The sequence below is a fragment of the Dreissena polymorpha genome, chromosome 14 (assembly GCF_020536995.1).
Source record: "Dreissena polymorpha isolate Duluth1 chromosome 14, UMN_Dpol_1.0, whole genome shotgun sequence".
NCBI lineage: Eukaryota > Metazoa > Mollusca > Bivalvia > Myida > Dreissenidae > Dreissena > Dreissena polymorpha.
The window spans coordinates 24,028,801-24,052,375 of NC_068368.1; the positions used below are offsets into that span (position 1 = coordinate 24,028,801).

General features: G+C 33.4%; 2 protein-coding genes across 4 annotated transcripts in view; both read left to right on the plus strand.

Annotated features, from left to right (window-relative positions):
- Window positions 1-23,575, plus strand: part of LOC127857512 (uncharacterized) — a 240,138-nt gene that overhangs the window by 74,017 nt on the left and 142,546 nt on the right. The gene's annotated exons all lie outside the window — the stretch shown is intronic.
- On the plus strand, window positions 9,347-22,177 carry LOC127857510 (uncharacterized). Of its 3 annotated transcripts, none has more exons than XM_052393910.1 (2): window positions 9,347-11,260; window positions 22,069-22,177. In XM_052393910.1, the coding sequence occupies exons 1-2, from the start codon at window positions 10,499-10,501 to the stop codon at window positions 22,105-22,107; spliced, it is 801 nt and encodes a 266-aa protein (XP_052249870.1). In that variant the 5' UTR covers window positions 9,347-10,498; the 3' UTR covers window positions 22,108-22,177. The 3 variants fall into 3 exon arrangements, with proteins under 3 accessions (XP_052249870.1, XP_052249868.1, XP_052249869.1); XM_052393908.1 differs by lacking the exon at window positions 22,069-22,177 and having other exon boundaries at window positions 9,347-9,886; window positions 10,473-11,568; XM_052393909.1 differs by lacking the exon at window positions 22,069-22,177 and having other exon boundaries at window positions 9,347-9,580; window positions 10,473-11,568.

A 23,575-nucleotide genomic window follows, 5' to 3' on the forward strand; every position in this document is an offset into this window, starting at 1 on the left:
CACCTAACAAATTTTATGTCATCGGTCTTCGTGCTTCCACCAAGGAATCAGTGTGCTTAAATTAAGAGATTTGTATGAAATTGTAATAGCTGATTATATAGGATGTATGGTATCGTGATAAACTATCGGGTAGTATTGAGGAATTAAACGTTACTTTTTAGATTAAACTATGATATTATGTAAAGAGTAAAAACACGAACAAATTAAGAAACGCTTCTTGCATTGCTTACATTTACACATTAATCTTCTGGCTGTTAAATATTACGTTGATCGATACAACGCATTAAGGCATCGTTATTAATGCCTTGTTTATGTTTGGCAATGCAATACTGTATGCACTGCAAACAATCGTCTTGAACCTATTAGTTATCATTTTGAAGGCGTTCGTTCTCGTCAGACGTCGAAATGCTGCAATTATGTGAAATTTATCGGGAATATTAGGTATTGTTCCAACAATAAACGAATTCAGAAAGTAATTACTGCATTAAATTACGCATTTCCTCGGTAGGAAAATAACTTCACTAGCTCATAAAGTATAGCATGTCATCATGCCAAACGAACAAATGTTGGACAAGACCGTACACATTATTGACTGAAACACAAGTAATCCCCAAACACTAATTATCTCGTGATATGTCTGCAGTAAAAGAGAAAATGTCGCCAGTTGCAAGAACCCAGACAACTAAGGTCAGCCCATAGCAATTATTTAATATGAAATATCAGTGCTAACAGTTAATTATCGACAGTTTGTGTTGTTATTGGTTGAAAAAAAAAGAAAATGAACAAAAGACATGTGCCTACATGAGTACGCTTCAGACATGGAAAATAAAATGCTCGTATCATGTGTAAGAAGCCTACTCTCAGTATGCATATTAGCAAACATATTTAAGCAACAATATACATTACCCATGTTGGCTACTGTTTATATTTCAGTCCCACCATGGTTGAATCCTCAATACATTGCGCTTAATATTTTGTTTTTAAGGTATAATTTAAACGTATGATAATACACAACGTTTTCGTTCAGCAACTATTGGGTTTACTTTTCGAGTGATGACGATTTGTTGGTCCCTCGAGACTTGTCATTGACATTCCAAACGTAATGTCACGAAGAGAATTATGCGAGTTAATGGTATTTTCAATTAATGCATGACACGAATACACAATGCAAATATCTTGAATATTGAAACTTGAACAATGTGTGGTACATAATCGTATTCAACAACCCACCATTACACAATTAACTTTTATACAATATTAATCATACTTATGACAAGTTCAGTCATCATATACACTTAGAAAACCATCAAAATGACCAGTGAAAGCGATAGTAATTCAAAATGCGAGTGGGTTGATATGACATGACCACGGTCTATGGACTGAAATATCGTGCCGTTAATTAGCCAATGATTGACAATCAAGCAGCCAACAACCAAACAATACAATGTTTCATTTGACAAGGCTAGAATATAGTGTTGTGAATATCAATAACTTGATGTTAATAAGATTTAATACTAATATGAAGAACACTCCTATCAAACAGACGGAACATTAAGTTTCCGTTAACGCATATGCAAAAATGATGATTTGTAATTTAACACGTTGATTTATAATAAATACGATTGTAAACACATTTCCAGGATCGTTAAGCTGCGTATTTGAATTCCACAATGCATGTGGTGGAATGAAAATTCTTTTGGTGTTTCGTAGGTATGCTGTTGTGTTTTGTTGTTGTTATTGTTTCTTTAAAAATAAATATCACTTGAAGTTCAGCACATTAAACAAACCAAAGCAAATCGACGAATGGTAAATTATCAACTTAGTACACTGTTCCGCACCGTACAATCCGGTATTGTAACAGCAATTGCATTTAAATGACTTGAGATTGTTTCTTAATGATATGATATGGTACTCAACTAAAGTATCATGTCGTTGATGATCAATGTTGAAAGTCCCACTAAGAATAGGACCGCATTATGTGACGATTAAATGTGATGGATTGGTGATTGTATTGCAATTCCCTTATATATTATTATCATACTGATAAATGATTAATATTAAGGAGATGCTTTACAAACAATTTCATATTATGGAAACACTTTTATTGAAATATTTTATTGTACAATACATTGTTAGCAATAATTATAAAAATACAAATAAGTAAGCAACGGTCCCCGCAGTGGCTTGATATTTCTAGTGCTTGATGTACATTTAGAATTCATATTGTAGTTTAAAGGATAATTTAGCTATCAGTATAAGTGAACAGTTTGATCTAAAAGACAAGATACTTACTGCACGTCAAGTTTATTTTGTTTTATGAAAAATGCAAGAATAATATGTGAACAATAATTATTCATTAACTATTATATTATATTATGCAATTGTAATATATGAAAGCATAAGCTCTTAAATAGCAAAGGTGTATTAACTAGTGGTGCTAATATAAGTTTGAATGACTTTTAAGCTTTTTCTGCAAGTGCTTATCGATGGACATTAGCATCTAATTAGCACTCTGTGTGAGTCAGCAACCTTAAAAGCTGTGGCACTTCCATCTGATAAACTTTTAGAAAATAATTGGGTACGCATTGATTTAGTATTGTTTGTTTCGTTATTTGTAAGCAGTATTTTATTTGTTTTTACTGAGTTCATTATGTCCATGATGACTGATTTTATTTAATAAGATATGATCTTGTTTTTAATTAAGTATGTTATAAATACACATGCTATCTACTATATATCTTTCCTAACCCTCTTCGATTCGGATAATGTGAACGGTTACTCAACAAACGACAGCGCTCTATTCAAGATCAGACATTTCTTCTTATTGTATGCGGTCATGAATACACGATGACGACTTACTTGAGAGGAGATTATGTTAATGTTAAGTCAAGTAAATTTTATTTTAAGTCGGCAAAAAAGCAGCTGTTAAGAGAGACAGTAAAGTAATTTAAACATTTAAACATGGTTAAGACAAACATAATACTAAAGTACATTATGGCATAAATAGCAAAGCAATTGTCACACCAAAGAAAGTATCAAGGAATAAAACATAAAACAAAGGATTTGTGCTAATCTAGACCTTAGATTTACAAATAAATTAAGACAATTTAAAATAATAAAAAAGCATGACAAAGAGGCTTATAAGCACATAGTAGTATATATATATATATATATATATATATATATATATATATATATATATATATATATATATATATATATATATATATGAGGTAGAGCAATAACCAAGACCAGCCTAGCCAAATAAGCAACACAAAGCAAAGGATTAAGCAAAATGATACGCAACTTATAGTGATAAATATTAACTGAGAGATTTGCGCTAATCTAAACCGTAAGCGTTACAACAATGAAGACAATTTAATACATACAATAAGCATGGCAAAGAGGTTATTAAGCACATAGTAGTATACACATATATGACATAGAGCAAAAACCCAGACCAGCCTAGCCAGATAAGCAAAACAGAACAAAAGAAAAGGCAGAATAATAAGCAAAAGCCAGCATAACTAGAAAAACATGTCATAGAGCAATAAAAAGACCAGCCTAGCCAAATAAGCATAACAAAACAAAAGTTAAAGCAAGATAATAAGCAAAAGCCAGCATAACTAGAAAAACATGTCATATTTGCAGTCCCAGCCTGCGGACTCCCTCCCTGATAAGTTGGAATGAAGATATGGACAGCTATGTCTGATTGCACACTGAACAATTACATATCTTTCCATTCCAACTAGAGATCAAGGTTTTAAATTGGCTGAAGGAGCCTGCTTTTCTGAACTCATCAGGCAGCGAGTTCCACAGGACTGCGGCTGCATACCTGAAACTTCTCCTACCATAGTGTTCTGTCTTTACAGATGGAACCTGCAATAAATTCGAATATCTCAAGTTATAGGTATTATTTCTTTTTTCAACTAAATCATGCAAAACAGGTGGACATATTTTATTGACAATTTTGAAAGTTTCATTTGCCATGGTTCTTAATCTTCGAATGTGTAGAGGTGGTAAATTGACTCTTTTTTACAGATCTTCATAGTTACAAGCATAATCATCATAAACAAATCTCAAAGCTTTCTCTTGAATTTTCTCTATTTTCTGAGTGTTATTCTTTGTACAGAAGTGCCATGACAGAGGACAAAAATTGAAATTTGACAAGATGAAAGTATAAAATATTGTAAGTCTACTAAGTCTATTTAGATTACTACCTATTCTCTTTAGAACATTAAGTTGTTGAGCAGCTTTTTTTCAAATATTCTGGATGTGATTATTGATAGATAGATTAAAATCAATATCAACATTTAACAATTTTACAACATCATCACAAGAAATTATATTATTATCTATTTCAAACTTAGGATTTTTATCATGCGTTTTTTTTTCCAACAGCTATCGCCTGAAATTTGTCAGGATTTGTTTTCATACAATTAAAAGAAAACCAGTCAATAAGAATTTTGCTTTCACTTTGTAGAGTACTTATCAATAAATCAAAGTTTGGAGTATTAAAAGACAGTGTATTGTCATCTGCATAGTTATACAGAGTGCCATGTTCAATAAAATAGAAAATATCATTGATAAAAACATTAAACAAAATGGGACCGAGTATCGAGCCCTGTGGGACGCCTTTTTTATGTTTGCCCAGTTAAGAGCAAAGAGTATCAGTTGCCTTCTCAGAGAGTCCATAGGATGCCAGCTTACACAGCAGAATGTCGTGTGGAAGACAGTCGAAGGCCTTGGACAGGTCCATTAGAATGGCAGCTACATACTGGTTACAGTCCAAGGCCCCCTTCCAGTCTTCCAGTAGCCTGAGAATAGTAGTCTGGCATCCATGTCCTCTCCGGAAGGCACACAAAAATTGATCAAAAATAGTGTCAAAATAAGAAGCAAGTTGTTCTTCAAGTACTTTCTCATAAATTTTAGAAGTGACAGGCAAAATACTAACAGGTCTATAATTACATTTCAACATAGAGTCATTTTTCTTATATACAGGAGTGACTTGAGCTTCCTTTAACCTATCAGGAAAAGTTCCAGTAGAAATGGTAGAATTTATCAATTGTGTTAAAAATGGAGTAAGAGACTTCATGCCAATTTTCAATAATTTAACAGAAATTTGATCCACCCCGGTTGCCTCTTTAACATTAAATTTACTTATAATTTGAGACACCTTCGTATCAGTTGTTGGAACAAAATTAAAAGAGTTTTTACTAAAAATTTTACCTAAGATTTTTTCTATACTGGGATGTTATGTTCGTCAAAATGATAATCTTTACCTATATCATCAGCTACATTTACATAGAAACTGTTGAAAAATTCCAGCTACATTAGAGTTGTCAGATACAATTTTATCATTTTCATTTAAAATAATTTTTGATTGTGAGCTGATGCACTTCTTAGATAGAAAAGGTTTTATTGTTTTCCAAAAATCTGTGGATTTACACCCTCCAATGCAACGCTCTTGAAAATAAGTATTAACAGATAATTTTTTCAGTTTATTAACATAGTTTCTGGCCTTCCTATAAACTTCCCAGCTTTTAGAACATTTGTTTTTTTAGAACTTAGTATAACTCATTTTCTTAGCATATATTGCTTTGCGTAAATTTCTATTCATATATGGGACACTATTCTGTCAGTTTGTTTATGAATATATGCATACTTTGACGCTTCTTCGGAAGACGATTCTCGTTTCGTTAAAGAAGTTTGTTTGCATTGCCTTTTATAATGTTGGCAAGAGAACCATTAATAGAAATCTTACAGAAAATGTTTAATACAAATAAGTATTTTAATCACGTTTTAGGTGGATTGAAGATATGTCGAAATTAATTCTACAGTTCATTCTCGCTTTTAGCTAGTCGTTTAGTTTGAATATGAATACGGGATCGTTTTTATAAGTAACTCTGACAAAAGTTTCTAATATGCAAACGATTGATGGTATGTTCTACATGGAAATACCAATACTGCAAAGAAATTAATATTTAATATCTTAAATATCTACGCACATTTTATAACACTGATTTATATTGACATCGCCCATCGAGTTTGTACTGTAATTTAATAGCCCATTAACTTATTACCTGTTCTTTGGTATTGTACTGGACTATCCTCAATTTCATACACGAACGTGCTTTGTGTATTAAACGTCATATAATGTGTTGAATGTTCGTAACAGTGATTAATTGGAAAATACAATGGTGTGTAAGTTCTTTTTCCTAGTTTCATGTAGTTTACCAGACGTTAGCGTCTTGTCGAGGGCTGTAGATATTCCTCTCATTTTGTCCCAACACATTATCGAGAATAAAACTTACATCAATATAATGTTTTATCGTTTGTTAATAGTGAAAACAGGGAATGCAAATCCCGCAATATATAGTTACTGTTCTGCAGTTATTTACACGATTAGGATGGTACCAAAGTCGTGTCTTAGCCAGTTCCTGTTATGTTGTTCACAGTCTTTTATGCAACTAATAATGTTTATAAACAGATGCAAATGAGATGAATATGTGTCAGTAGTGAGTACAATCCCTTATTTTAATTCAATAGCGCTTCTGTCATTTCATTCAAGATATTATTCATATTTAATCATTTGAGTTACCGTAGGCTTCAGGTGGGATTTAATTTACATGGATTTGGGAATGAAAGTGTCATCACGATGATTCCTATTTAATTATCTACCGCCATAGGCGGAGGGATATTGTTTTGGCGTTGTCCGTCCGTCCGTCTTTCCGTCCGTCCGTCCGTCTTTCCGTCCGTCTGTCCGGCACGTTTGTGTCCGGATCTTGGAAGTGCTTTGGCGGATTTCGTTGAAACTTGGAATGAGTATATACATGGATAAGAGGATGATGCACGCTTAATGCCATCTGTTAATAACAGAGTTATGGCCATTTGTATCATTAAAAAAATCGGCACTTTTGTGTCCGGAGCCATATCTTTATTATGCATCAAGGAATTCTGCATTTTATTGTCTGCAAACCCATCACAGGTACAAATGATTTAAAAAAAATAATTTACAAAAGGCACAACCCTTCACTTGTACCATTTCTATTAGTTCTTCACCCATCCATTAACAAAATTTATTTGACGGGGGATATCAATTCAACGAATTTGCTTGTTTACATTCAATGTGTTGTTTACTTTTTGTTTTCGTTTATTGATTTAAGGTGGACACTGTTTATTTAAGTATGTATTGTCATATTGGTAGTTTGAGATTACCTGCCTAAGTGATGTTTATAAACAAGTCGACGTTGATAAAGCGGACACTAGTTCGTTCCTACGAATTCGGTATGTAAATGCACTTAAATACAAATTAAAATATATTATTTGATATTTATCAGCTGAAAGACACAGTTCGGTTGAAATTGCGAAATATTTTATAGTAATTAGTTCAAAATCAGAAAAGATACGGTAATCTTCGCTAATCGTGAGATTAGTTTACATCTAAGTCATTCTACCAAATCGAAAGATATTGTTCGATTTGCTACTGACCATTTCACTACCATATATCGAATATGTCGCTGCTAGATGGTGCAATTGTATGCAAAAACATGTACATGTATGTTAATGAAAACATAATAAACAACTTTATCATGTTTAATATTTTCCGGTATTCTTTTACCATGAAGACGTCAATAAAATGTATATGAATTAGGTAAGCGTGTATGATCTAATTTTGCTATGTCTTAAAATGAATAGACCATTTACTGTTCCTGATGACCAATCTATGTGTAAATAACGTAATTAGAGGTGGAACAATAGAGCATTTGACATCTAATTGCAGGTTATAGGGAATAAAGATAATAAAGCGTAATTACTTTTTTAGATCTGATTTTTGCCAAGGTCTTGAATGCTACATTGAATACAATTGTACATGTGTATTTTAATAGCGGATACGGTTCAACAAATATAGAAGAAAAAAAAATTGACAATATAAACTGGCGAGATATGAGGGTTTGTACTAAAATATAGTAGTTCAATATGATTACTGTTTTACAATTGATATGATTCATAACAAATGTTAACGCTCAATAAATTTAAATTAATTTGAAAAATATGACGTTTTGTCTACATTTCCTCTCCATTTAAATAGCTTTGCTTCTGATATATTTTGTTCATACACCATTTTCTGGTTTCCATAGAAATTCATAACAGGAATAATCGAATATGTTTGTGAATTTTTCTTCGTGGCATCAAAACATAAAAAATTGCAATCGTGTTAGCCTCATGTTTAGGTGATTTAGGAAACAAAACAAAATGGATGTTATATTTATTTTCATCATGAGTCACCATAAATACTTTTTTAGAAAATACTAACCTAATGCAATATTCTAATAATAGCAAATAATACCCGACATTAACTTACGTCGATAAGAGCCATACGACTTGTCTGTCACACATATAACGCCTACGTGTTTGATAGCGTTAGCAGTAACTGATGAAAACTTTCGTAAAATAATCCGTTATTAATGCTCATGGTAAATGTGCGAGATTATTGTTTGCTTAGTGTCATTATTTTCGCGTATGTGTGTGTGTGTCTGAGTTGATTTTGTCTTCGTTTTCGGTTATGTTTAGTGTGAGCGTTAGCTCACACTAATGTTACAGACCATATTTTGCAAATCAGTAGGTGCTAAGAAGCCTTAGGTACGGTATGGAAAGACAACCAGCGCCTGTTGCAGCAGACGACAAATGCCATTCTCATGGCAGAGTTGTGGTTCGTACCTCAACATAAATGTGAATGTGATGAACCGCTGTGTATTGGTACACTGCAGAGGGTTTATATGACTAATAGTGTTTAACAGCTTGTAAAACGAGATTTGCCAGTCTGGTGTTTATCATTGAAATCTGTACATATTGGCTGCTTTCAGGGAAAACGGGGCTTAATGCATGTCAAATAAGATTAGCCTGTGCATACTAATAAGCCTGTGCAATGCCCACAAGCTAAACAAGGACGACATTTTACAACAGCGAACACCTACAGTGCTTTCAGCGCTTTGATATATTCTTGCCATTGTCCCATTCTTAACATTTATTCGATCAATTATCCAAAGTGTGGATTTTTGCCATAGGATTATAGTTTAAATGTTCATTGCCGCGCGTCTCAATTACTAGGATGAGAAAAAGGTTCATTCATACATTGATAAATGATGCATATAACAAACGAAATAAAGCAAACATTTTTTCCAGAGGAAACCAATGTTTCATTTCTTATGTCTTCCTGGATGCGAGTCAGTCTGTATGATTACAGCCGCATGTTATTGAACAGAATAAAAAGATTCCCGTGTTGTTAGCTACATCGGTTTATCTCAAATTTAATACATTTTGGTGACGTTGGTGGATGATACAAACGTGCTTAATATCTAGAACAGCGCTCTTCAATTGAATAAATCAATCATGCTTTAGTGCATGTGAAATTCAGAATACTCTATTTATGTGAAATGGATATTGTTGGAATAACGCATTTTAGTCGTTGGAATGTTGGTCATAATTACATTAATGTGTTTGTGATCGGTTAACCTGTGTAAATACAGAAGTACATGGGAGTGACGGTTGTTCGGTTAAAGTTTCTGCATATTGTTTAGTGATTAAGATATTTATACAATCTTTTATAATTGATGCACATTTTTCTAAAAGGAAGTTCAAGTTTGTATATAATTATATAATCATGCTTAGTGACATTACCAAGTTTCTAATTCCAATAACATTGCATAATAATTAGACCTAAAAGGATCTTGCACTGGAGTAAAAATAAATCAAACATATGACTATAGAAACACACAAAGCCCATTGATTGGAAGTGTAAACAAATATATCGACAAATTATATAAAACAAACCATTTCGTAGACGCCTATGTTGATAACCCCACAGCGCGAATTCATTACCATGGTAACCCGGTTTTTTCCTATGATTAAACTATTTACACGGACGATAATTCAGTATGCCGTGCAAAGTTGCCATCCTTTGGCGCTTCGTGGTCAGCCTTAAATAGTGCATACTTTCGTGTTTCGAAATTATATAACTCACTTTATTTTTATCCTTCAATATGTTCGTAATTAAGTAACACATTCAGGGACTAAATGAATCAAATTTTAAAACAATATTTAATTTCGCTTATAGTGTGCTTTCTTTGCTTAATAGCTTATAAGTTTAATCATATGTTACTAACCGATAAATTAGAGTGTTGATTTGCTTAGTGTGGTATTATTAACAAAACACAGGTTCTGTAAATGTTTATGTACGTTTCGTAATTGAAAACAAATGACAGCAATATTACAAACTCTATTACGTCAAATTAAATGAAACCGAATATTTTTGACGATACATGTCCTAACCAAGGTTTCCACAATTTCTTAATTTAATGCAAAGTTGCAGCGTACTCAGCGTTATCACAATCTATACGTCAAGAGGAGTATTGTTGACTAAAATACACACAAGTCTCTATCATTTCAAAGGTTCCAATTTATATTTTCAGAACAAATTACCGCTGAGTGATTAATAATGTCTGAGGAAAAATCAACGAGATTAACGGACTCTCCACGCAAGATAACTCATTTGCAGGTGACACGGAAACTAAGCCGAGGTGGCGGTGACTCAGTTGACGCTGATGAGTACGCAAGTGAATATTACAATTTTCAAGACCGTCGCGGTTCAAGTCAGTCAATAACACGGTACAATTCATGTCCCCAACTTGCTGAGGGAGACTCGGAGCACACTGAAAGCTACGAGCGCACTGTGGATGATATAAATACGAACACAAGTGCTCTGAACCGTGATATGCACTGTGTAATCATCCAAGGACCTTCTCCGCTGTTTAACAGGAAGGGACTGCGTGAGAATGGTCAAGTGTCGGACACGCCAACGCCCCCTTCTACACCAAAGAGTCGCAGGAGCGTCGTCTCGTCGCGTGATTCCCTTCTGTCTTCACCCGATAAATTATGTGTTACGTCACCAATTGCTTCTCCACGTTTGTTACTGAGAAAACAGCTTATCCGAAGTGCGTTAAGCAGAGATTCGTCTGTTGACAGCTTAAAAGACCAGTCCCCTGTTGATAATCAAAAGAAAATTCCACTGAGTGTTGAAAACCTTTCTAAATTTGATGAAATAAAAACCGGCGACGAACCCATAAATACAATAGTAGGGCAAACGGTTCGAATTGGGAGTGTTCGTTCCCGAAAGATGTCTCAAACAATTGAAGCTTCGGAGTCGTTGAGCAAATGTGAAAATTGGTTGCAAACGCTAAACATTGCTCAGACGGACAAAGTCAAGTCAAGAAGTCATATACAACTCCCACCAATATCGCGAAAATGATTAATTCAATGGAATTACTGGCAAAGTTGTTTCATTTATGACACTATATAGGGACCACTTTTAATTTCCTTTATTTTGAACATCATGAAAACTTTGTTATTAATTTTCGTTAAAATGAAAACATGTTTTTCTTTGAAAATTTATAAATGTTAAAAATGACTATTGTACTTTTAAATAATTGGTTATACTGATCTTAAATCTTGTAAATGCGATGTTGTATTATTTTCTGATGTGTTTTTTTTTATATTTTATAACTACATAATAATAAAAACGGTGGACAATTGTGTGATTGTATACTATTTTAATTATATCAAGCTGAACATGTAAATAATTTATCATATAATAATGATTGTTATTAAGATGGTTACTTACTTTTTTCAAAATCCCGTTGCTGTTCATGTTCCAGGTAACGGTGAATCATACATCAAAGAGATAACGAGCACATAGCATTTAAGAAACACGTAGATCCTCATTTATAATGTTTGAAATGTATTGACGAAAGACTAGCCACTCATCGTTATCTGCTGCGAATGCTATTTTATAGCAATACATTGTCTGCCTGTTGTGAATGTAGACTTTGATTTATATGGTCACTTCTTCAGAAATGGGATATGTTGATCGCGATCATGTTGAAACATTAATCTACCATGTCGGAGCTAGTTTGGATACCTGCGGAATACTTAATGGGAGATATCATAACCCGACAAAGACATTGAATAAATAACAACTTAAATAGTTTAACCATGCTTCAGACTAAATTTAAATATTATACAACAATAAAGTGGTGTTCAAATAACAATTGAAAATAGTTTACCTTACAAAAACATTGAAATATTAATGTAATGGAATGTTTACTCTCCTGCATCACATGTGTTTAAAAGGCATGCATGAACATCTACTTTAACTATAAATTATTTGAAATTTTCCTAAAAGCTAGCTCAAGATACTATCTTTTCCCTCAAATTAATCAGCCAATGAAAACCTCCTAAAGGCAAAGCTCTGATATAACATAACATGCTACTACTACTATTACTACTACTGCAGTAGTAGAAGTGGTAGTAGTAGTAGTAGTAGTAGTAGTAGTAGTAGTAGTAGTAGTAGTAGCAGTAGCAGTAGCAATAGCAGTAGCAGTAGCAGTAGCAGTAGTAGAAGTAGTAGTAGTAATAGTAGTAGTAGTAGTAGTAGTAGTAGTAGTAGTAGTAGTAGTAGTAGTAGTAGTAGTAGTAGTAGTAGTAGTAGTAGTAGTAGTAGTAGTAGTAGTAGTAGTAGTAGTAGTAGTAGTAGAAGTAGTAGTAGTATCTTGTTCCCACCATTTATCATACCACCACATTGATATCTGTCTGATATAACGTTGCCTAAATATATTTTTTATATCATGGTCAACAAGAAGTTCTTATTTCAGTCGATGTTTGGTGTTACGTGGGATTTGCAATAAAGTCAACGATTTCTATCAACATGAATTAGGTTCAACAAAACAAACAATTTGATACCAAGAACGTACATATTTTATTCACGTTTAAAGTCATAAATCACAAAAACGTTTGTTTTTTTTTTTAAATCACCACAGCCCGTACTACAGAAGTTAAATGACGTCATCAATGGGACAATAAATCTTAAATATCGATAAAGTCATTGCACTCGCACGTGTTGCACAGAAAGTCAAGCCAAATGATAACTCAATGCTAATCCTCAACTATTTAAACAAACGATTTAACACGCTTATGTCAATATTGACACCATCATCAAAATGTCAATTTCAATACACAACTCCAAAATGGCGTCTCAAAACTATTCGGTGAATTGTGTTCTTCGATTAAATTTGTCGCTGCAGTCCGTTCCTGATCTCAAATTAAAGACATTTATAATTTAAGCGGATGTACTTTTCCCATTCGTAGCGCAAAAAAAAACTTTTTTTCTCTATACGATGTTTAAAATAAGCGATTATTCGTGTCGTCTTTTCGAACGCAGTTGCTACATGTATGTCAACGTTAAAAAGCCGGATCAGCAAAATCAGCGGGGATACGTACATTTTAAATATACAAAATCGCAGATTTTCTCTTGTTCTTACATCGTGATCTAACATCCCCGCATCGTGATTTTGCTCTTTCGTAATATATAATCTTAAATTATGTATAAACGGTCATCTTCTTTAACATTTCATTATAGAGAAATTTAATGCTGTATTTGTTTTATTACAATGTAAATTGAAATTTGCAAGCTAGATGCTATATTTCGTTTGGTTCTGTATCAAAAGCGAATGCTATAAATTTAATATAAATTGACAAACTGAAGTGAAATTATAATTTAAAAAGGATAATGTTCGTTCAATGTGGTAATATATTAAGCCTTATGGTGGATATATTTTATGTCAGAATTTATTTTTGTTTTTTATATACATTCCACAAGTATATTTTCCACCCTCGAAGCTATATATCTCAAACGTTTTTATTAAACACACTTAAGTAAAGTATTGACTATAATTGCTTAGGTGAAATAAATAATCTCAATACTTGATACAACAATCAACATGTATCCTATGGTATTATTTTCCGCGCTAAAATAATGCGTATTTAAATTGTCATGCATATTCACATAATATGTGAATTTTCTAATAGTACTTCATCCGAATGAAAACACCTGTATAATTACTGCTAGTCATACACGCACTGCAGTGGCCTTAATATCACTTCAATCACGTATTTGCACAAAATCTATGTCATCGAGCTTCATGCTTCCACCAAGGAATTAGTGTTCTAAAATCAAGAGATTTGTATGAAATCGTGATAGCTGATTATATAGGATGTATGGTTTCGTGATAAATTATCGGGTAGTATCGAGGAGTTAAACGTTACTTGTAAGGTTAAACTAAGATATTATGTAAAGAGCAAAAACACGAACAAATGAGAGAAACGCTTCTTGCATTGCTTACATTCACACATTATTCTTCTGGCGGTTACATATCACGTTGATCGATACAATGCATAAAGGCATCGGTAGTATTCATGTTCATTTCGGCAATGCAATACCTTATGCACTGCAAACAATCGTCTTGAACATATTATTTACCATGTTGACGGCGCGCTTTCTCGTCAGACGTCGATATGCTGCAATTATATGAAATTTATCGGGAATATTAGGTAATATTCCCACAATAAACGACTCCGGAAAGTAATTACTGCATTAAATTACACATTTGCTCTGTATGAAAATAACTTCACTAGCTCATAAAGTATAGCATGTCATCACACCAAACGAACAAGTGTTGGACAAGACCGTACACATTATTGACTGAAACACAAGTAATCCCCAAACACTAGTTATCTCGTGATATGTCTGCAGTAAAAGAGAAAATGTCGCCAATTGCAAGAACCCAGACAACTAAGGTCAGCCAATAGCAATGATTAAATGTGAAAGATCAGTGCTAACAGTGCATTATCGACAGTTTGTGTTGTTATTGCTTGAAAAAAAGAAAATGAACAAAAGACATGAGCCTACACAAGTACGCTTCTGACATGGACAATAAAGTGCTCGTATCATGTGTAAGAAGCCTACTTTAAGTATGCATATTAGCAAACATATTTAAGCAACAATATACATTACACATGTTAGCTACTGTTTATATTCCAGTCCCACCAAGGTTTAATCCTTAATTCATTGCGCATAATATCTTGTTTAAAGGTATGATTTGAAAGTTTGATAATACATAACGTTTTCGTGCAGCAACTATTGGTTTCACTTTACGAGTGATGTCGAATCCCTATTCCATCATTGACATTTCAAACGTAATGTCACGATGAAAATTATGCGAGTCAATGGTATTTTCAATTAATGCATGAAACGAATACAAAATGCAAATATCAATTTGAGAAGGCTAGATTATAGTGTTGTGAATATCAATGACTTGATGTTAATAAGATTTAATACTAATATGAAGAACACTCCTATCAAACAGACGGCACATTAAGTTTCCGTTAATACATATGCAAGAATGATGATTTGTAATGTAACACGTTGATTTAAAATAAATACGATTGTACTAACACATTTCCAGGATCGTTGAGCTGCGTATTTGAATTCCACAATGTATGTGGTGGAGTGAAAATACTTTCGGTGTTTCGTAGGTGTGTTGTTGTGTGTTTGTTGTTGTTATTGTTTCTTTAAAAATAAATATCACTTGAAGTTCAGCACATTAAACAAACCAAAGCAAATCGACGAATGGTAAATTATTAACTAAGTACACTGTTCAGGCGCCGCACAATCCGGTATTGTAACCGAAATTGCATTTTAATGACTTGAGATTGTTTCTTATTTATATGATATGGTACTCAACTAAAATACCATGTCGTTGATGATCAATGTTTAGGGTTCCACTAAGAATAGGGCAACATTATGTGACGATTAAATGTGATGGATTGGTGATTGTATTGCAAGTCGCTTATATATTTTTACCATACTGATAAATGATTTATATTAAGGAGATGCTTTAAAAACAATTTCATAATATGGAAACAATTTTATTGAAATATTTAATTGTACAAAACATTGTTCGCAATATTTATACAAATACAAATAAGTAAGCATTGGGCCCTTCAGTGGCTTGATATTTCTAGTGCTTGATGTACATTTAGAATTCATATGGTAGTTTAAATGATAATTTAGCTACCAGTATAAGGGAACAGTTGGATCTAAAGCGACAAGATAATTATTACACGTCAAGTTCATTATGCTGTTTTATGCAAAATGCGAGAATAATATGTAAACAATAATTATTCATTAACTATTATATTATATTATGCAATTGTAATATATGCAAGCATAAGCTCTTAAATAGCAAAGGTGTATTAGCTAGTGGTGCTTATATAAGTTTGAATAACTTTTTAGCTATTTCTGCAAGTGCTTATCGATGGACATTAGCATCTAATTAGCACTCTGTGTGAGTCAGCAACCTTAAAAGCTGTTGCTTCCATCTGATAAACTTTAAGAAAATAATTTGGTACGCATTGATTTAGTATTGTTTGTTTCGTTATTTGTAAGCAGTATTTTATTTGTTTATACTGAGTGCATTATGTCCATGATGACTGATTTTCTTTAATAAGATATGATCTTGTTTTAAATTTAGTATTTTATAAATACAAATATTATCTCCTATATATCTTTCCTATCCCTCTTCGATTAAGATTATGTGAACGGTTACTCAACAAACGACAGCGCTCTATACAAGATCAGACATGTCTTCTTATTGTATGCGGTCATGAATGCACGATGAAGACTTACTTGAGAGGAGATTATGTTAATGTCAGTTTGATTATGAATATATGCATAAATAGGCGCTTCTTCTTAAGAAGATTTACGTTTCGTTACAGACGTTTGTTTACATTGCCTTTTATGATGTTGGCAAGAGAATCATAAATAATAATCTTTCAGAAAATGTTTAATACAAATAAGAATTTCAATAACGTTTAAGGGGGATAAAAGATATGTCGCAATTTTGTCTACATTTCATTATCGCTTTAAGGTACAATATGATAGAAATTAAGAAATTAAAACATCCAGCCTCTGTTATATGTGTTGAATATAAAATCATAGTGCGCAAATCTGGAGTTTATTGCATTATAGAAAAAGGAATTAAATGCCGCGTGTTTTACGAACGCGTGTTTTTATGAATGCGGGAACGTTTTTATAAGTAACTCTGACAAAAGTTTCTAATATGCAAACGATTGTGGTTGTGTTCTATATGGAATTACCAATACTGCAAAGAAATTTATATTCAATATATTAAATATCTACGCACATTTTATAACACCGATTTATATTTACATCGCCCATCGAGTTTGTACTGTAATCAAATAGCCAATTAACTTATTTCGTGCTTTTTAATATTGTACTGGACTATCTTCAATTTCGAACACGAAAGTGCTTTGTGTATTAAACGTCATATTATGTGTTGAATGTTCGTAACTGTGATTAATTGTAAAATTCAATGGTGCGTAATTCCTTAATTCGGGAGATGGTTTTTAAAAGATTGCAATGTCAAATGCACTGTCGGTTAGAAAGGTCGTATTTTTAGCTCGGCTGTTTTCGAAGAAAACTCTAGGAATTGTAGTGGCCAGCTCGTCCGCCGTCCGCGTCGTGATAAAACCCTAAAATTGGCTCTAAAATCAAAGTGCTTCCACCGACAACTTTGAAACTTCATATGTAGCTGCACCTTGATGAGTTCTACAGGCCACACCCATTTTTGGGTCACTAGGTCAAAGGTCACTGTGACCTCTAAGATAAAACTTTAACATAGGCTCTAAAATCAAAGTGCTTCCACCTACAGCTTTGAAACTTTATATATAGATGCACCTTAATTAGTTCTACACGCCACACCCATTTTTGGGTCACTAGGTCAAAAGTCAATGTCACTGTGACCTCTAATATAAAACTGTAACATAGGCTCTTAAATCAAGTGCTTCCACCTACAACTTTGAAACTTCCTATGAAGATGCACATTGATGAGTACTACAGGCCACGCCCATTTTTGGGTCACTAGGTCAAAGGTCAAGGTCACTGTGAACCACGGTAATTCATTTACTATTATGTATTCATTTATTCAAAACTGCACCCACAGCCGAGCGTTGGCGCCCGCTATGCGGTGCTTTTGTTTATTATTGTTATCATTATTCTTAAGAACATTATATATATATTTCAAAAAGGTTTCATGTAGTCGACAACAGGTTGGCGTCTTGTCTAGGACTGTAGATATTCGTCTCGTTTTGCACCAACACATTTTCGAGCGTAAAACTCACATGTGAATGATGTTTTATCGTCTGTTAATAGTGAAAACAGGCTATGGAAATCCCGCAATATACAGTTACTTTTTTGCAGTTACTTTCACGATTAAAATGGAACCAAAGCCGTGTTATTCAGCCTATAATGTTTTTATACAGATGCAAATGAGATGAATACGTGCCCGTACTATCCCTTGTTGCATTGGATAGCGTTTCTGTTATTACATTAAAGATATTATTCACATTTAATCATTTTAATTACCTAGACTTCATGTGGTGTTTAACTTACATGGATTTGGGAATGACAGTGTCATCACGATGATTCCTGTTTCATATACATTTATTGTGTTGTTTACTGTTTGTTTTCGTTTATTGATTTGAAGTGGACACTGTTTATTTAAATATGTATTGCCGCCTTGTTAGTGTGAGATAACCTGTCTTAGTGAGGTTTATAAACAAGTCGAAGTTGATAAAGCGGACACTAGTTCGTTACTACGAATTCGGTATGTAAATGAACTTAAATACAAAGTAAAATATATTAATTGATATGTATCAGCTGAAATACACAGTTCGATTTAAATTGCGAAATATTATATAGAAATTGGTTCAAAATCAGAAAAGATAGGACAATCTTCGCTTCTTCGTGAGATTAATTTACATGTAAGTCATTCTACAAAATCGAAATATATTGTTCAAGTTGCTACTGACCATTTCACAACCATATATCGAATATGTCCGCTGCTAGAGGGTGCAATTGTATGCAATAACGTTTGTTGATGAAACCTAATCAATAACTTTACCATGGTCAATATTTTATGGTATTTTTTACCATGAAGATATCAATAAAATGTATATGAATTAGGTAAGCGTGTGACTTAATTGTGCTATCTCTTAAAAATGAAAAGACCATATACTGTTCCTGATGACCCTTCTATGTGTAAATAACGTAAATAAAGGCGGAACAATAAAGCATTTGGCATATGATTGCAGGTTATAAAGATAATAAAATGTAATTACTTTTTTAGATCTGATTTTTCCCATGGTTTTGAATGCTGCATTGAATACAAATGTACATGTGTATTTTCATACGGGATACCGTTCAATAAATATTAAAGAAATAACGTTTGACAATGTAAACTGTCGAGATATGAGGGTTTGTACTAAAAAAAAGAGTAATTCAATATGATTACTGTTATACAATGGATATGATTCATAACAAATGTTAACGCTCAATAAATTTATATTAATTGGAAAAATATGACGTTTTGTCTTGATTTGCACTCCACTTAAATAGCTTTGCTTCTGATATGTTTTGTTCATACAGTATTTTCTTCTTTCCAAATAGATTCATTACAGGAATAATCAAATATGGTTTTTTTCTTATTAAGTAATGAATATTCGTGGCATAAAATCATTAAGGATTGAAATCGTGTTTAACTCATGTTTAGGTTATTAATGAAACAAAACTAAATGGATGTTATATTTATTTTCATCATGAGTCATCATGAATATTTTTTTTCGAAAATACTTACCTAACGGAATATTCTAATAATAGCAAATAATTCCAGTAATAACCTCCCGTCGATTAGAGCCATACAACTTGTCTGTCGCACATGTAACGCCTACGTGTTTTTTTAGCGTTAGCAGTAACTGATGAAAACGTTCGTAAAATAATCCGTTATTAATGCTCAATGTAAATGGGCCGATATTATTGTTTGATTAGTGTCATTATTGTCGTGCGTGTGTGTGTGTCTGTGTTGATTTTTGTTTCGTTTTCGGTTATTTTATGTTCTTGCCATTGCCCCATTCTTTACATTTATTCGATCAATTATCCAAATTGTGGATTTTTTCCATCGGAGTATAGTTTAAATGTTCATTGCCGCGCGTCTTAATTACTAGGATGATAAATAATTGATAAATGATACAGATAACGAAAGACGTAAAGCCAATATTTAATTTCTTATGTCTTTCTGGATGCGAGTCAGTCTGTATGATTACAGCCGCATGTTATTGAACAGAATAAAAAAATTCCCGTGTTGTTAGCTACATCGGTGGATCTAAAATTTAATACATTCTGGTGACGCTGGTGGGTGATATAAAAATGCTTAATATCTAGAACAGCGCTCTTCAATTGAATAAATCAATCATGCTTTAGTGCATGTGAAATTCAGAAAACTCTAATTATGTGAAGCGATATTGTTGGAATAACGCATTTTAGTCGTTTGGAATGTTGGTCGTAATTACATTAATGTGTCTTTGATCGGTTAACGTAAGTGGAAAATACATGGGAGTGACGGTTGTTCGGGTAAAGTTTCTGCATATTGCTTATTGATTAAGATATTAATACAATCTATTATAATTGATGCGCATTTATCTAATAGAAAGTTTAAGTTTGTAAATAATTATATAATTATACTTAGTGACATTACCGAGTTTATTATTCCAATATCAATAATTTGACCTAAAGGATCTCGAACTGGAGATAGAATAAATAAAACATATGATTAAAAGAAACACACATAACCACTTGATTGGGAGTGCAAACAAAGATATCGACACATGATATAAAACAAACCATCTCGTAGAAGTCTATGTTAATAACCCTCAATGTGCAAATACATTACCATGATAACCCGACTTAGTTCCTATGATTATTACATGGACTTGATTATTCAGTATTCCTTGCAACGTCGCCATCCTTTGGCGCTTCGTGGTTAGCTTTAAATAGTGCTTAATTTTGTGTTTGGAAATTATAGAACTCACTTTATTTTTATCGCCAATACGTTCGCAATTAAGTAACACATTCAGCGACTAATGTGAATCAAATTTTAAAACATGTTTAATGTCGCTGATATTGTGCTGTATTTGCTCAATAGCTAATAATTGGTTTAATCATTTGTTGCTCATTGATAAGAGTGTGGAGTTGCTTAATGTGGTATTATAAACTAAACACAAGTACCGTAAATGTTTACGTACGTATTGTAATTGAAAACACACGAAAACAATATTACAAACTCTATTCCGTCAAATGAAATAAAACAGACTATTTGTGACGAAACATGTCCTAACCAAGCTTTCCACAATTGCATAATTTAATGCAAAGTTGCAGCGTACTGAGATTTATCATTATCTATACGTCAAGAGAAGTACAGCATAATAAAGTATTGTTGACTAAAATGCACAAAAGTCTTTTAATATTTTCAGCTCCAATTACCGCTGTGTGACAATGTCTGAGGAACAATCTCCAAGATTAACGGACTCTCCGTGCAAAAGAACTCATTTGCAAGTGACACGGAAACTAAGCCGAAGTGGCGATGATTCAGTTGACGCTGATGAATACGCACGTGAATATAACAATTTTGAATGAACCGTCGGGGTTCAAGTCAGTCAATATCGCGGTACAATTCATGTCCGCAACTTGCTGAGGGAGACTCGGAGCACACTGAAAGCTATGAGCGCACTGTAGATGATATAAATACGAACACAAAAGCCCTGAACCGAGATATGCACTGTGTAATCATCCAAGGACCTTCTCCGCTGTTTATCAGGAAGGGACTGCGTGAGAATGGTCAAGTGTCGGACACGCCAACGCCCCCTTCTACATCAAAGAGCCACAGGAGCGTCGATTCGTCGCACGATTCTCTTCTGTCTTCACCCGATAAAATGTGTGTTACGTCGCCAATAGCTTCGCCACGCTTGTTACTAAGGAAACAGCTTATCTAAAGTGCATTAAACAGAGATTCGTCTGTTGACAGTTTAAAAGACCAGCGCCCTGTTGATAATCAAAAGAACATTCCACTGAGTGTTGAAAACCTGTCTAAGTTTGACGAAATAAAAACCGGCGACGAACCCATAAATACAATAGTAGGACAAACGGTTCGTATTGGGAGTGTTCGTTCCCGAAAGATGTCTCAAACAATTGAAGCTGCGGAGTCGTTGAGCAAATGTGAAAATTGGTTGCAGACGCTAAATATTGCTCAGACGGACAAGGTCAAGTCAAGAAGTCATATACAACTCCCACCAATATAGCGACAATAATTAATTCAATGACATTACTGGTAATCAAAGTTGTTTCATTTATGATAATAATATAGGAACCACTTTTAACGGCCACCGGAAAAACTTTGCGAAACCGAAATTTCGCAAACTTAAGTACCCTTTTTCTTAAAGATTTGCTACTTTGAGACATAGTATGCGATAAAAGTCTTATCGATGATTAATAATTGGTTATTTTCACTCAAAAAACGCGTTTTCTTCACTATGAAATTTATAAGCAAAGTTGGGGTTCCCATGGGATTTTTGCATTTTCCCATGGGATTTTCGATTTTCCCATGGGATCTTTTCTCCCATGGGATTTTTTTTCTCCCATAATTTGCAAATGGGAGAAAAATCCCATGGGATTTTGAACATTTTAAAAAACGTGTTTTATTTGCGTTTGCAAGTATTTTAACGTTATTTAAGGACTGTATATTGGTTTTATGCCAATTATATATAAAAATATATAGAAATAAAAAAATCCCATTTTAAAATGGGAGAAAAAAATCCCATGGGATTTTTTTCTTATTTTGAGAGATTTATTCATGAAACTTTCAGAAACATCATATTTTATGAAATGATGAACAACTACGATATTTTAATGCGTTTAGTCGTGTTTAAAAAAAATAAAAAAATCCCATGGGATTTTTTTTCCCATGGGATTTTTTCTCCCATGGGATTTTTTTCCAATGGGATTTTTCAGTTTTGTAAGCCGAATAAGTTTCTTAATGCGAAAAACAACAATAAAGGAAATAATAATTATAATTTTGAATAATAAATTGAATAATATAAATAACATGAATATTTTTAAAATGAGTTACAATTAAAGGTTTATGCTAGTAGAACTTATCATTTCTTGTTCGAGCAAATGGTTGAGTCCGATTGGTGAGTATGCCAGCTTAGAACCAGTATAAATGCATCGCAGACAGACAACGCTGTCATACTGTACACACCGCTGAGTAACAATCTTTATTGCATTTCATTTTGCAACAGAAAATGAACTCCGTAGTATAATTGATCTTATATATGCCCTCTGCTTTTGAAAGCGTGCAACACATTAACATAACAATAAGTCCATGCCAAAAACTATGTGCAAATTCCATTCAAAGCTATATACACATTATAAAGGTCAGATGACCCGCGTCATGCGAAAATGGGTCTTATGTCATATGCGGCCAAAGTTGGTCCATCCTAGCTTGTCCAACCGCGCAGTCTGGTCAGGTACTACGCTGACTGATATATAAAGTCAAGCCATGATTCGTGGTCTCATATCCAAACTCGGTAGCTCCTGTGCGAAACTTTCACCGGAAACGACGGCACCGAGACGGGCGCTCGAACTTTGCGGATGCGCGTTATATGTTATATATAATAGCGCGATGTGTTTTTTCTTGCCTCAAATTAGTAAGCCCAATCAGCGTTTTATTGTGTTCTTTGCTTCTACTATTAACAAGAACTTCAACTG